Here is a 16,414-nt window from a genome sequence, read left to right as displayed (position 1 = left end):
GTAAAACAAGTGTTGCGCCTTCAAACAGCATCAGTGGAGCCTTGTCCTCTGCTTCTCCTCCCCAGCCGTCTGGACAAAGTTCTGGCCATGGTGGTGCGGGAGCGTCAGACCGACCTGGTGGTGATCGAGGGCATGGGCCGGGCCATCCACACCAACTACTACGCCCTGCTGAGCTGTGAGAGCCTCAAGATGGCCGTCCTCAAGAACTCCTGGCTGGCCGAGCGGCTGGGGGGCAAGCTGTTCAGTGTGGTCTTCAAGTACGAGGTGCCGCCCGGCAAGTCCGGCCAGGAGCCCGCGGCACCGACCCCCTCCTGAGCCCTGAGCCAGGGCCAGGGGTTCTGTCGGACAGTGGGCCGAGCTCGGGTGAACCAGGCAGTCCTCAGGACGTGTTGAGGAGGATGATAAGTACCGTCACTCATTGAACAACCCAGTCGCCACAATAACGTGTCGGCATTGTACCTTTCTGAAATCCACGGATACGTGCAATAAGTTTGACACAAAACGTCATACTTTTATGTTTGGCCTTAAATCACAAAAACGTTAAATGTGACTTACGATTTAAATTTAGACTTTGGAAAACCTGGGGATCGAACACGGCTCTCCGGTGTGAAAGGAAAGTGTTTACACCTTACTGGCCACCGTACTATTTCAGTAGCAGACTCTAACATTTATATACATGTATCTAGAAATGTCATGCAGTGTATTTTTGGTTCAGAAAGGTAATATTCTATATTCTACGTGCAGTATGTGGATTTGAGAAACGTACAGTGCTGACATTCTATCTTGGCGTCCAGGCTGCGCTGAGTGATTGATTGTAACGCTGATTGTCAAAATGCAGGCAGGTTTTAACGGTGATCATTAACAGGGATGCGTTAGATTGATTTGAAAATGTCGCGGGTAATTTGAGCACAGGTTTTATTCAGATGACTTTCATGGATTTCTTTCAGGTCTCTGTCCAGTATGCTGTACAATCACTTAGTCTGCTGCCCACTGACCTCATTCACTAACTGAAGTGTGTTGTCTCCCATAGACTTAAAGGAACCGAAACCCAAAAAAGAAAGTTCACTCATTACCTACATGCCAGTGGGAGGGCAGGTGATGTTTGTTTTAGTCCACAAAACATGTTTGGAGGGTTACAGCATTCTCCTAAACAACTGGGGCCAGTTGCACCAACTGGTCTTACACTGGTCTTAAGCTAAGTTGGTCGTAACTTTACGACCTAACAGCTACGCCGGTTGCACCAAGACGGCTTACGCCTTCTATTCACTAAGCCCAGGCGTAACTCTTACGCCTGGTAAGGAGGAGGCGTAGAGCCTGCCTGTAACAGAGATCTCCCTGTCTTATCAGCGGTGACCTTTTTGAGTCCTTACCGTCATCGTCACCGTCGTAACGTCGCCATCGAAGCATGATGTTAGATTATAATGAACTAGTTGTGTGGCTTAGCCTTCCCAAATGTTGCCGTTAATTTTTTAGAATTTAATGAATAGAATTGGGAACATTACATTCAATTTCATTCAGACTGTCTGTCTGGCTCAATCGCCGCCATTTTTCCCCCAGAGCGAGGGAGGGTGGGAGGAGGGAGGGTGTAGTGATGCACTTACAGTAGTGGCTGAGAGAGCGTAGTGGCACAGTGCGCTCCAAGCAGGTCGCGAGGCACATTTTTGCAACATCATCCAATCAGGGGGCATTTCCTGGCAATTCACATGGACGCGCATCGCTACGACCCGCGTAGTTAAGACCAGACGTAAGCCGTGTTGGTGCAACAGGCATAAATCCACTCTAAAGACTGGTCTTAACTAAGACCGACGTAGGAGTTACGACCAGGCATAGTTAAGACCAGTTGGTGCAACTGGCCCCTGAAGTGAATGGTGACCAACTTTCAAACTGAACGTCTTTCACTTTCAGCTCATAGCTACAGTGAAGATTTCAGTTAAAAACGGGGTGTAAATGAAGTATTTTCAAGTCAACTTGGCATCTTGGTGCTTCTGGAGACTTGGATTACACCAGACGAGCAGTATGGAGACCCCCCCCCCCCTCCCGTTTTTATGCCTCCGCCGGCGAAGCCAGGCCGAAGGCATTATGGATCCGGGTTGTCCGTACGTACGTCCGTACGGATGTTTGTTAACGCGATATCTGAGGAACGCCTTGACGGAATTTCATCAGATTCGCCTTAAACATTCACTTAGGCTCAAGGATGATCTGAGTAGATTTTGGTGGTCAAAGGTCAAGGTCACTGTGACCTCTCGAACGCCATTTTCAAGCTTGTTAACGCGATATCTGAGGAACGCCTTGACGGAATTTCTTCAGATTCGCCTTAAACATTCACTTAGGCTCAACGATGATCTGATTAGATTTTGGTGGTCAAAGGTCAAAGGTCAAGGTCACTGTGACCTCTCGAACGCCATTTTCAAGCTTGTTAACGCGATATCTGAGGAACGCCTGGACGGAATTTCATCAGATTCGCCTTAAACATTCACTTAGGCACAAGGATGATCTGATTACATTTTGGTGGTCAAAGGTCAAGGTCACTGTGACCTCTCGAACGCCATTTTCAAGCTTGTTAACGCGATATCTGAGGAACGCCTGGACGGAATTTCATCAGATTCGCCTTAAACATTCACTTAGGCTCAAGGATGATCTGATTAGATTTTGGTGGTCAAAGGTCAAAGGTCAAGGTCACTGTGACCTCTCGAACACCATTTTCAAGCTTGTTAACGCGATATCTGAGGAACGCCTGGACGGAATTTCATCAGATTCGCCTTAAACATTCACTTAGGCTCAAGGATGATCTGATTAGATTTTGGTGGTCAAAGGTCAAAGGTCAAGGTCACTGTGACCTCTCCAACGCCATTTTCAAGCTTGTTAACGCGATATCTGAGGAACGCCTGGACGGAATTTCATCAGATTCGCCTTAAACATTCACTTAGGCTCAAGGATGAACTGATTCCATTTTGGTTATCAAAGGTCAAAGGTCAAGGTCACAGTGACCTAACAAATGCCATTTTCAAGCTCGGTAACGCCATATCTCAGTAACACCTTGACTAAATTTCTTCACATTTGGCTCAAATATCCAATTCTGCACAGAAACGCCTTGATGCAATTTCTTCCAATTTGGCTCCAACATCCACTTGGACTCAAGAATGAACTAATGGCGGAGGCATAAGTCCGCGTTGCGGTCGTTCTAGTTTTTTTTAGTTTGAAAGAAACCATTCACTTGAGTTGTTTAGGATGATGCTGATATTGTGTTTCCCTGTGAAACTCTAGGACTGTTATGTGGACTAAAACATTTCACCCGACCCTCTGACATGGGGGGGGGGGGGGGGGGGTGTAGATAATGACTGAATGTTCATTTTTAGGTGAACTGTCCCTTTAACAGACTGTGATAGCAGAGGAGAGCTTGTAGACACAAGAGATGATCTGATATTACATCAGTCACTGGCACCCTGCCACATCATCCAGTTACCGTAAGGATGTGTGTGTGTGTGTGTGTGTGTGTGTGTGTGTGTGTGTGTGTGTGTGTGTGTGTGTGTGTGTGTGTGTGGGTGTGGTAATTACAGCTTTCAGCAGTAAAGCTTTTCACAGAAAGTGTGTTTAATGTGCCTTGTGGCCGATGTGATCAAATCATCCTTCACTCGTAGGGCGGGGCAGTGGGTATGGTTTGGTTGGTCAGTGGGTATGGTTTGGTTGGTCAGTGGGCGCTGGGCAGTGGGTATGGTTTGGTTGGGCAGTGGGTATGGTTTGGTTGGTCAGTGGGCGCTGGGCAGTGGGTATGGTTTGGTTGGGCAGTGGGCGCTGGGCAGTGTGGGTATCGTTTGGTTGGTCAGTGGGCGCTGGGCAGTGGGTATCGTTTGGTTGGTCAGTGGGCCCTGGGCAGTGGGTATCGTTTGGTTGGTCAGTGGGCGCTGGGCAGTGTGGGTATCGTTTGGTTGGTCAGTGGGCACTGGGCAGTGTGGGTATCGTTTGGTTGGGTAGTGGGTATGGTTTGGTGCCAGTACCCTTGAAGTGATACATACACCAAGAGTACTTCATTGGATACCTCACCTTCACCACAGACTGTATGGCACTATGGGTTGTAGCTGCTGAGGTAGTTGGCCAATCACACGTCACAATCAATCGAAGAACGCTTGCTATGATTGACTGCGAGCAAAAACATGCAAAGGTCTTTTATTCTCTAGAACTGCGCACAAAACGGATCGAATGCAGCCAGTATCGTTTGACTGGAGAAGTCTTGATACTACTTGGTTATTTTGGTCAATACCCTAAAGTATCGAGTACCGATACGATACCCCAGCCCTATATTCACTCAACACAGAATTCAACCAGCTTGCTTTGAATTGCTGTTGAAGGCTACAATATACACACGCCGTCTGAATCCACGCTTTCCTGTTGTTCATCACTGCCAGAGGATGAGCTGAGATTATTGGGTCATTGTTCAGTGTTATTATCATGTAGGTGTTAAAGTTGCTTCAGGGAATGTGTTTTGATCAGTGTGAGTAGCAGCACTTTATCAGAGGAGCTTTGAAGTAATTGTACAGCGTTACACCACAAGATGGCAGTGTTCTACTGTGAAGTAGATTCTTTGAATGTCCCTTTTCCAGGGTGCTTGGTGTCAAAGTCAACACTGCATATTTCAGGTGAAAATATTTTATCTTTGATTCTTCAGTCATTTTTCTCTTATGAAAGCGCCATTTTCTTTTTCTTTTGTTTTGAACCGAGAGTTATAGCCCGTCGGGGCTGTGCCATTGATTTACTGTCATACGGAAATGGATGTAAAGCTGAAGTAAAAGCTGCTGTTGATCCCTAAACTATAATGCAATAAAAACCACAGCGCTTCATTTTGTCACAAACAGGCAACATTAGTTAACTCAACTATCTGACTTGAAGGTAGTTCATTGAAGGCCTTTTGCCTTTTGCCCTCAAAATGTTTCCCAAAGTTATAGTCGCTTGACATGTGGACTCACTTTGTGATATTGTATCGTCATTTGTACATATATGTGAGATATACAAGTATTGTGTACATAATTAATTTGCATCACTTCATATAAGCACACTTTTGTGTTATTATATTCTTCTCCTGACAATCAATTTTAATTAAATGTGGAAAAACCTATATTTTAATCATTTGTGTTTGCCTGTTCCTTTTGCTTTTCAGGGTTCCCACAGGTCCTTGAAATCATTGAGAGTTTGAATTTGAAGTGTGTGTGTGGGGGGGGGGTCAAGGCCTTGAAAGTGTTTGTAAATGAACATTAGGCATAAATAGATATGGGTGCTTGAAAGTGCTCGAATTTCTATGAAGAGTTAATTTGCAAAAAATATATCTCCATTTGCTTTTGTTTTTTTATCGGTTTCCATTGTAAGTATTTATATTATAATTGATTTATTTTTGTATATTTTTATTATAAATCATAATTGAAACATTTTCACCTAATCATTTTCACACAAATCATTTTTATGCGCATCCCAGTGTATCAAACACACGTTTACTCATTTTAAGAATGGCATTTATCTGTTTTTGCAAATGAACTCTTAATATATTTTGTGCAAGATTAGAAATTGAAGCTCTTTTGATATGGTGTGTCTCCCACCGTCTATTAGGGGTGTCAAAATTAATCGTATAATCGATGCATCGCGATGCGGACGTGTGAATTGAATCGAAACGACAGATGAATCGTTGAATCGTTTAAATTTCTGTTGACATTCAGATTTTAAAACACTTTAAAGTAAAAAAGGGCCTTGATATTTATCTATTAATTGATGAAAAAGTAGCCATGTGCAGTAATAGTACAAAAAATTGAGGATTTGATACTTGGAGATGCAATACTGTTGGAGCTGTATCGAGATGCATCGTGGAATCGAATCAAATCGAATCGTTGACAGATGAATCATCATCTAATCGAATCGTGAAGCCAGTGAAGATTCACAGGCCTATGTGCCCTTGTTTCACGCGCCGCCTGCCTTGAGAAAATTAGATTTTCTCAGTGTTGTCACAGTAATTAACCTTGATCCATGTCTCAAACTATGCCGTGTTGGGTCCTTGCATTTGAGGGAATTAAGTAACCCTGGATTTTGCTTTTTAATGTAATGTAATTTTATTCAGTCATTATAAACAACAAAATCACAGTATAAACAAAGTCAAACAACCAGAGACTGAACAGGCTCAGGCAGAAGCAAAATGCTTCTATTATACCTGACCTCATTTCTACTCAGTTAAGCTCTCCTCCAAAATGAAAGAAAAACAACAGAAAAGTATAATTTACAACAGTCAATGTTTACAACACAGAAAAAAGTTAAACAGCATCAGAAAATTTATTCACACTTATAACGCTCAAAAATAGCTTCAGAAACCATTTTTTTGAAAACCAAAAGCGAATTACACATCTTCAAATTGATATGTGCAACATTCCAAACATCATTTTGGATGCGGCAAGAGAGTTTTGCTGTGTGCAGCCATCAAGGGGGGAAAACAAGTGTGTTGAGACTTGCCACATGCACCCATACTGAAGCTCCCAGCTGCCCCTGGCGCTATAGCAGCTCCACACCCTGGTATATGGATGCCTGCTGGGGGCTGGGAGCCATGTGCTGATGGTGTGTGAGGCAGCCTGGCAGGGGGTCCTGCTGCTATGCCTCTCCTTCATCACTCCCACTTCTGCAAGGTTCCACATGCATTCAGTGTTCTGCCACTTCTGCAAGGTTCCACATGCATTCAGTGCTCTGCCACTTCTGCAAGGTTCCACATGCATTCAGTGTTCTGCCACTTCTCCAAGGTTCCACATGCATTCCGTGCTCTGCCACTTCTGCAAGGTTCCACATGCATTCAGTGCTCTGCCACTTCTGCAAGGTTCCACATGCATTCAGTGTTCTGCCACTTCTGCAAGGTTCCACATGCATTCAGTGCTCTGCCAGGCCGTCCTCACGGGGAACGCGTCAACATTGGACGATTTAACGACCGATGTTTACGAATGCTACCTCTTGCGGGCGTGTGAGTAAGTGCGTGCAGTGCATACGCTAGAGTCAGGAGCTGTAACCAGGAAGTAGCGGCGACCTCTGGTGGGTCTTTAATATCACGACAGTCTTAAGCTGCGTTCACACCGACCTATTAAAGTTTTTCGCTGGCATGGAGTTTACATACAAAGTCAATGCAAACGAGCGATTGAGCGTATATTCGCCCGGGGGGGAAATCGCTGGGCGTCCGAGCGACAGAGACAGAGCGATAGGGAGAAAATACGCTCGTCGCCCCAGATGAAATATCCCAACTCGAGCGAAAATATGCTGGCATCAGTCGCTCGCTGTTCAACGCTGATTGGCTGCCGTGTGAGAGTGAGTCAAGGATCACACTGGCTTGGAACAAACTGCTGGTTTATTGTGTGGCAACAAACCGCATTGACAGCTGATTGACAGGCTGACAGCTGACATGAAGTGAAGTCTGTACTACCGGTATAGAGCTCGCGATAGGAGCACGTTGATAGGCTTAGCTTGTAAACAACGACGGTGGCTTGTAGTGGGCAAACATCATGACATTGCGTAACGTTATAGCCCCCACATGTCCGTCAATTCGTGTGCCTGTTGATGAGCGATTTAAACACAGCGACAGAGCGATTCCAAAGGGTTGAATCAAGCGACAGAGCGAAAAATAAATCACTGGGTGTGAACACAGCTTTATATTGAAATGGCTCGCTGACACATAGCGGTGAAGGGGTGGGATTGGTGGACCAGTGACTTCCTCGCCTCGCGACGTGTTCCTTTTTTTTTTTTTTTTTTTTGACTAACCCAAACCATAACCCTAATCTTAACCAAGTTGTTTTAGACTAGACTTGGAAATAGACTTGTTCTGTTGTTTCGGTATGAGGACGTGTTGCCTCTGCATATTAGACTGTCCCAAAACAATGCTATTTTATTCGACTTATGCTTATCATAAAAAATAACTAATCCTGAAAAAATTTCAAACAAAAAACTCACAGGTCAAAGTTTGTATCATCTTATTAGGTATTAGCCTGGTAAACCAGCCGGTCACGTGAACTCACATTTCATTTCGTTCTACCAAACCGTCTGGCCTCAACTCTGGGAGGGTTTTCTGTAGAAACTGCAAAGTGGACGAGCCAATCAGCGACCCGCCTCGTAGTTGACATCGTAACCAGCCAATCAGGAACCTCACAAAACAGTAATGGCTGCCTCCTTGCCTGTCCGCCTCGAGGAGTAATGTCAACATTCGACTAGTTTAAACGGCCATAAAGTGCAGTTATTGCAGAAATAGACTAGTTTCTGGGTGGAAAAATTTGTTTTTGCCGTTCTCCCGAGTGGATTTGGGTTTGACTGGATCCAACGCTGATTAGCTGAAGGAGTTGTCTGTCAAGGCAAGTACACCCGCCCAACTTCCGCCCACTGCAAAGAATATGAAGGCTTCAGCCAGGCCAGACGGGAATGAAGAACGAAATTAAATGTGAGTTCACGTGACTGGCTGGTTCACCAGGCTAATTAGCTATGCTTTGTGACATACTGTTGTAGCCTGCATGCACTGAGCTACACTTGTTTCTACAGCTACAGTAGGGTCGGTCAGCCCACATGTCCTACAGTTTAACTCGGGGGTTCCCAACCTTTTTTAACTTGACAAAAATGTGACAAAAATCTAGGGACCCTAATAGACTTTCAAATTCCGGTACACCATCGATAATATCATCAGTGACATCATCAGTGATGTCACATGTAACAGTATGCTTCTTTTTCCCCTCAGAATTCTGACTTTATCTTGACATTCTGACTTTATTTTCAGAATTCTGATTTAAACATTTTCATCTAAAAAAACTTAATAATTAAAGTCACTATCTATTAGGGATGAAATGATAACCGGTTTTAATGATAACGTGCTAAAATTCCTTATTATAACCATGATAAAATTCCTTTTGATAACCATACGCTTTGAAAAACATGGTAAATTCTGTCCATCATCAACCAAAGTTGGCAACCGTCTCCCAGATGCAGATGCGCAGCCTTGGAGAAATGATTTCAGTGAGTGTATGAATCCTTTTTGGGTCTGAGTTTTCAATATAAAACTTGGTGAAATCTGTGAGTGTATGAGGAATTTTTGAACATTTTCAGCACATTTTAACAATACTGTGATAATACTGATAACTGATAATTTTTGCATCACTATACTCGTGATATGAAATGTTCATATCGTTTCATCTCTACTATCTGATAGTGAGCCCATTGACACTGGATCTTTGGATCTCACCTGCAATTACCACTCATCACCATAGGTGTCACCCAAGAGAACAAAACTGAAATCTTAGATATTATCACTTTCACTTTGAACTCAGAACTAAAAAAACGCAAGTGCCCCTTATCATCTTTGCTAGTTTTAAATTGTGTGGTGTAAAAAATAATAATAATCAGGCGACCCTATTTGAATTCCAGGTGACCCCACTTAGGGTCGCGACCCTAAGGTTGTGAACCACTGGTTTAACTTATTGTCATAACCACGAGCGTAACATTATGTTACTGCAGGTCCTGGGAAACCTAGTGCATCCTTGACTATGTTGGCATAACACTAATTATTGCAGTTACAGTAAACACTCATTATAAAAGCTGTTTTAACTTGAGCTTTACTTTCAAACATGGTAGCTTAACATCGTGTTGATTTTGAGCAACATAATAATTTGATGTCAAGTCAACTTAAACATAGGATGTTGATAGTGTGAATACTCTTTTTCAGTTAACAGATTTCGAGATGTATTGATGTTACTGTATTTAATTTGTGCTTTTTGACTAACTTCCTTAATTTTTTTCATTATTTTTGATACATGGGAAGTTATTCTGTTATTCTCAGTGTTTGTTTTGCTGTGCGTGTAGCAGATAGGTGGGGCTCAACTCACGGCATCAGGGCATTCACATGAATGTAAGTGAGTCTGAAAAATGTGATTGGCTTTGTCCAAAGTGTCTGGTACTGTTTTTTGTTTTCTCCTATGTACAGCTACACATCTAGAGTTTCAGTATAAACCAAACACTAAGAAATACTTCACTCCTGACACTGGGGATGTTGAGCATCACAGCAGGCAGACAGGAGCTGCGGTGGTCCCATTCACATGTCGCCCTCTTTACAGCTCTGATATCAAATATGCCTGACACACTGGAAGCATGAAGCAAGAGGTAGAAATCTCACCTCCAAGTGGAAGTTCTTTCTTTCTCAGCAAGAAATACACCGTTTTGTGTTCTACGAATCATGGTTTGCTCCCATCAAAACATCAGAAAGCTCTGCACTCTATCACATCCTGAACAAACCTCAAGAATGCAACATTCAACTTTGTTCCATAAACAGACATCGATGCATGATACATAGGGTAAATAAACAGACATAGATGCATGATACATAGGGTAAATAAACAGAATTCTAAAGGCATACCATATTTTGACATTTTGAATCTTAGTCTTATCTCTCTTCACCAGACTTGTGTCCCGTTGTGTCAAGCTGGCAATTAGCATTGTTTGCATTCTTCAGTCAAACCAAAGGAGTATAAAGCTTACTCACTGGTTTCATAGAGAACAAAAGACAAAAAGGAGCTTCTTGGATACTTGGTAGACAATTTTAATTACAAAGTAAAGTAGCCTACATGTCTACTGCAACAGTTAAACAAACAATGTACATGATTTATCCTTCAATAAGCATTTCTTTTATCCAGAAAGACAAACCAAAATAACAGACTAAAATTCTAAATGTCACACTAATCCCTTAAGTGACTTGTGCACAATCAGTTTCCAAAAATAATATATCCTACACAAAAGGCATTGTAGTGTGACAAATGTATAATTGGCCCAGCTCACTATAATTTGGTATGTGGAAATCCAATAGGAAAACCCAATAAGAATGCAATTGCAGGGTTTCATTGCAAAATGTGCTATATCCACGACTGGATGAAAACCACTATTTGTTGTCATTATTAGCTTCAATTTAGCATTTAGCCTACAAAATAGACACATTTTGGAGGACACAATAAGCAGAGCGGTGAGCGTCATGTCGTCACGCCCCTGCCCCCCCCCCCAGGCTATGACGGGAACATTTTGAGGGTTGAGAGCAGGTGTGGAGTGGGCGTGGCTTCAAAGGTCTGGAGCCAGGCAGGTGTAAGTTAACCTTGCTTGCAAGATGGATAACCTCGCGAGATCAAAAGAGATTCTCGGTTTAGTGAAACGTATGTGGAGCTATACCGTCCATCTGCCAGCGTCAGGTTAGGTGTAAGTGACATTTTGGGTGAAAATGTAGAGATCAAAATGAGCTCTTTCTACACATGAAGGACATGCTGCTGCTGCCTGTGTTCATTCTAAACTAAACAAAAAGACCTGAACATTGCACAACAATTCCATATTAGCTTGAATTTAATAAATCAAGTAGCTATGCCCCCTCCCCTCTCCTGTAAAGTTGACCAAATGGCACGTAGCCTACTCTCCTCTCATGGTTCACCCCTCGATTTTGAGGATTCTCAGGATGCTCTGGTCTGGATGCCTGAGGCAGCTTAGAATCTTGAGGGACATTTTTGACAAGCTGTGAGAAAAATCACGATGGATCGCTTATGAAACACAGCGATGATCTCTCCCTCCGGCCTCACCCCACCCCACCTCTCTCTCTCTCTCTCTCTCTCTCTCTCACACACACACACACACACACACAGTTGGCCACCACCTTAAAATAAAGCCTATAGCCTAATAATAATAATCGCCCCATCATCGACAATCTGTCCACCCCCCCCCCCCCCCCCCCGGGATAGTCTCCGACCTGACATCTGACTGTCCCCTGGTAATGAGACAGAGTCCCGACGTGACCGCGCATACAGACGGGGGCGCGCACCCGGGGCTAGTGTCTCCCGTCATAAAGCTCCCGTCAGTCCCCGCTCCGCTCCGCACATCCCGGGGTGGCTGTGCTCTGAGCGGACTACCGAGCTGCTGCCTGCCTACCTGCCGCACCGTGTGCGTGTCTGTCAGCCTACCTGCGCCTGCCTACCTGCTGCCTGCAGCCTTTAGAACCAGCCTCAGAGGAAAGCGACAAAGAGACGCGGGTAAGACATCTGCTTCATTCTCCCACTGTGTCTGTGTTGTTAGTTACTGTTGTGTGTAGGCAGCCGAACAACCACTATATAGCCTAATTAATATCACAGCGGCTTATAACGGGTTTATATGATCTTATGGTACTTTTTATCGCCTATATCATAATTAGCTATCGATTGAATGCGGTAGTTTTGCTGTAATAATTGAACAGTAGGCTATAGGCTATCTATCTTACTAAAATGTATTGTAGGATTACACGTTATTTTTCCTTAATAGCCTAAATGCAATATGAATTACCAGGCTTAAAAAAGCCAATATCGGCTCTGAATGCACATGAATAGCTACTAATTCCACAAAAGTTAATCGGCTATCTGAATGATTGCAACTGTCTGGATCAACCTGGCTGTGTTGATGAGGAGCTGATCAACTCATACAAAGTAAGGAGCTACAATGAGGCTTTGCAATCAAACAACAGGCGAGACGTGCTTTGATCCTGCAGCTTATAGTTTCACACTGGAGACTGATCATGTCCGTTTATAGGATGGTTGCGAGGAGAAATTATTACAGTTTATGGTTGCTCACTGCACAACAGAGAGAAAGAGAGAGTGTGTGTGTGTGTGTGTGTGTGTGTGTGTGTGTGTGCGCGCGCGCTCGTGTGTGTGAGAGAGAGAGAGAGAGTGTGTGTGTGTGTGTGTGTGAGAGAGAGATTGTGTGTGTGTGTGTGAGATAGAGTGAGAGTGACGTGTGTGTGAGAGAGAGAGAGATAGAGGGGAGAGATTCAAGTGGGGACTCTCATTGTGAGACTATGCAATTAAGATGCACTATACAGTGTATTTGTGGACTGGAATTAATAGCAAGTCAATCCGCAGGAAGCATTAGACATGATCAGAAGAAGTGTGGAGGGAGTGAGGGACCCCTCTGAGCCTGGGGAGGGACCCCTCTGAGCCTGGAGGGACCCCTCTGAGCCTGGGGAGGGACCCCTCTGAGCCTGGGGGCCAAAACAAGGACCACATTCACTAAGTGATGACGTGTTTGAAAGTGAATAGATAACTATCGTGTGAAAGGGATCTGCATGATTTTATAATCAATTTCATGATTCGGTGCTAAAATCTGGAGGATCCATGTGAGAAAGTGTCCAACAAAGGTTAATGACCTAATTGGTGCTATCCATCATCAGGAATATCACTTTCTCTCTCATAGTGGATATTCTCATGCTCTCCCTCTGATCATATTCTAAATCAGTGGTTCTCTCCTTGAGGGGGTCCGCAGTGTAACCGCGTTGTGTAGTCCTCCTTGAGGGGGTCCGCAGTGTATCCGCGTTGTGTAGTCCTCCTTGAGGGGATCCACAGTGTAACCGCGTTGTGTAGTCCTCCTTGAGGGGGTCCACAGTGTAACCGCGTTGTGTAGTCCTCCTTGAGGGGGTCCGCAGTGTAACCGCGTTGTGTAGTCCTCCCGCAGCTGGGGAGATGCTCCTGCTCCTGCATCTCTAGATCATCTCCTGACATCTCAGAGACTCAGACTGCCACTTCTCATTCTGACGCCGTCCTATATTGCCGCTCCGTCACGCACCTTGTGCATCGGATGTTAACGAGCACAGTAACCTTGTGCGTAAATAATGTACGCCCATGGCCAGAGTGTTAAGAAGCACTCTGCTGATACTGGTAGAGGTAGAGGATGGGGGAAAGGCGGGGAGCTCTCCCTGGTTATGGGTTAGGGTCTCCAGGGGGAGAAGGGGTCTCTGACCCCCGAACCCCAGCGTTCCCCTGGAGACCCTAATCCTAAGCGCCCCACCATATCCAAACCCTAACCCCAACCAAGTGGCTACCAGTGCCTAACTAGGGGTGGGACAAAATATCGATACTCACGGTATCGCGATATTTCCACTTGCGATACGTTATCGATACACTGGCACCAAGTATCGATATTTTATTAAAATATGCAGGATCTGGAAACTGATTCCCCCACAGCTCAGGCGTACGCCTGAGCGCAGACAGTATTAGGGTTAAACAATCTAAAAAACAATCTAAAAAAAAAATATATATATATATATATAGGCTATATATATATATATACAGTATATATTTTTTTTGCAATTTCTTAGAGCCGCCAACTAAAGCTTCGAGAGCCGCCAGCGTCTCGCGACCCGCGCAATGAGGAACTAGGCTCTATACTATAATATGACGTTGAATCGCTGCGCTCTGCATACTACATAAATTAGTCTGTGCCACTTCACAGCCACTGCTGGGGTTTGAGGGCGGGTCTAGGGGGGTGAAATTGAATGAGTGACAGGTCGTAGCACCGATGAGAGAGTGGTTTGAAAAATGGGCTGCGCCTCCCGTGTCGTCTGATCGCAAAGTCGTTACTGATTGGGCAGGACTGAATCCATCACTGGCATATGACTGGCCAAGTGAACGGTTCCCTCCCATAACCAGCCGGCTGAGGGAAAGTGTATCAGACCCAGAGAGAGATCTGCAGCATGCAGTAACGTAGTGTATCAGACCCAGAGAGAGATCTGCAGCATGCAGTAACGTAGTGTATCAGACCCAGAGAGAGATCTGCAGCATGCAGTAACGTAGTGTATCAGACCCAGAGAGATCTGCAGCATGCAGTAACGTAGTGTATCAGACCCAGAGAGAGATCTGCAGCATGCAGTAACGTAGTGTATCAGACCCAGAGAGAGATCTGCAGCATGCAGTAACGTAGTGTATCAGACCCAGAGAGATCTGCAGCATGCAGTAACATAGTGTATCAGACCCAGAGAGAGATCTGCAGCATGCAGTAACATAGTGTATCAGACCCAGAGAGAGCTCTGCAGCATGCAGTAACGTAGTGTATCAGACCCAGAGAGAGATCTGCAGCATACAGTAACATAGTGTATCAGACCCAGAGAGAGATCTGCAGCATGCAGTAACATAGTGTATCAGACCCAGAGAGAGATCTGCAGCATGCAGTAACGTAGTGTATCAGACCCAGAGAGAGCTCTGCAGCATGCAGTAACATAGTGTATCAGACCCAGAGAGAGATCTGCAGCATGCAGTAACATAGTGTATCAGACCCAGAGAGAGATCTGCAGCATGCAGTAACGTAGTGTATCAGACCCAGAGAGAGATCTGCAGCATGCAGTAACATAGTGTATCAGACCCAGAGAGAGCTCTGCAGCATGCAGTAACGTAGTGTATCAGACCCAGAGAGAGATCTGCAGCATGCAGTAACGTAGTGTATCAGACCCAGAGAGAGATCTGCAGCATGCAGTAACGTAGTGTATCAGACCCAGAGAGAGATCTGCAGCATGCAGTAACATAGTGTATCAGACCCAGAGAGAGATCTGCAGCATGCAGTAACGTAGTGTATCAGACCCAGAGAGAGATCTGCAGCATGCAGTAACGTAGTGTATCAGCGTAAGAACTCTCATGCCAGCTGCATCTCAGCCAGCTGCTCTCCACTAAATGAGAGAGATGACACACCAGCACTTTGGCCTCATTAAGACGGGATACATTCTCAGTCTCTGTTACTTTTCACTCAGCCCCTCCCTCTCTCTCTCTCTCTCATGCGCGCACACACACACACACACACACACACACTCACTCACTTTTCTTTCTTCTCTCTCTTTCTCTTTATCTCTGTCTATTCTGGTCTCTCTCTGCCTCTCTCCCTCTCTCCCAGAGAGGTTGCCCCGCTGTGTCTGTGTGTGTGTGTGTGTGTGTGTGTGTGTGTGTGTGTGTGTGTGTGTGTGTGTGTGTGTGTGTGTGTGTGTGTGTGTGTGTGTGTGTGTGTGTGTGTGTGTGTGTGTGTGTGTGTGTGTGTGTGTGTGTGTGCGTGCATGCGTGCGTGTGCGTGTGTGCGCGCGCGTGTGTGTGTCCATGCAGTGTGTTTTTGTGCATGCAATGGTTGGTGTCTCTGTGTGTCAGGCGGGACTCAAATGAAATATAATATATATATAATATAAGGGCCACATCAGAGGAAGGTCTGGAAAAGTAGTAAAATGCATTTGATCATTTTCAGGTCTTGAATAGTTTGGCAATTTCAAAGGAAAAAAAGGTCTGGAAAAGTATGGAAAATGTTGTGGATCAGGTCTCATAGACACATAATGATAGTTTTGATGTTGTTGTAGAATCACTTTGAGTCCACAGCTTTTGTTGTTGAAGAATAATGTTCAGATAGACGGATGCTCTTATTACCCAGCTGCGGTCAGCATGTATTATATCAAATACCCACCCAAATGAAATCCAGTCAAGAACATACAGGAGTAGGAGGGTCTGAGGAAAATATATGGAATTTTAGTTCAAATGTTTTTTTGTTTTTTTTTATTTGGCAACAAACGAAAAGAGAAACGAGCATGCAGGCCCGGATACAGAAAACAAAACACAAACTAAAGAGCACCCCC

The 16,414-nt window shown here is 44.6% G+C and overlaps 2 protein-coding genes across 3 annotated transcripts in view; both read left to right on the top strand.

The window, feature by feature from the left end:
* The window catches only part of pank4 (pantothenate kinase 4 (inactive)), a gene marked incomplete at its 5' end in the record, with an annotated part of 37,815 nt that extends 36,182 nt beyond the window's left edge, over nucleotides 1-1,633 (top strand). For both annotated transcript variants that reach the window (XM_083661572.1, XM_083661571.1), the window contains one exon: nucleotides 66-1,633. In XM_083661572.1, coding sequence (XP_083517698.1) covers nucleotides 66-315 — 250 coding nt within the window. In that variant the 3' untranslated portion in view covers nucleotides 316-1,633. The remainder of the gene's footprint in view (nucleotides 1-65) is intronic.
* Nucleotides 1,634-11,903: 10,270 nt separating this feature from the next.
* draxina (dorsal inhibitory axon guidance protein a) overlaps nucleotides 11,904-16,414 on the top strand; it is a gene marked incomplete at its 3' end in the record, with an annotated part of 41,558 nt that continues 37,047 nt past the window's right edge. The window contains exon 1 of the mRNA XM_083661703.1: nucleotides 11,904-12,041. The remainder of the gene's footprint in view (nucleotides 12,042-16,414) is intronic.

Source organism: Poromitra crassiceps, assembly GCF_964638095.1.
Source record: "Poromitra crassiceps genome assembly, chromosome: 27".
Classification (NCBI taxonomy): Eukaryota; Metazoa; Chordata; class Actinopteri; order Beryciformes; family Melamphaidae; genus Poromitra; species Poromitra crassiceps.
This window is presented reverse-complemented; position numbering and strand designations above follow the sequence as displayed.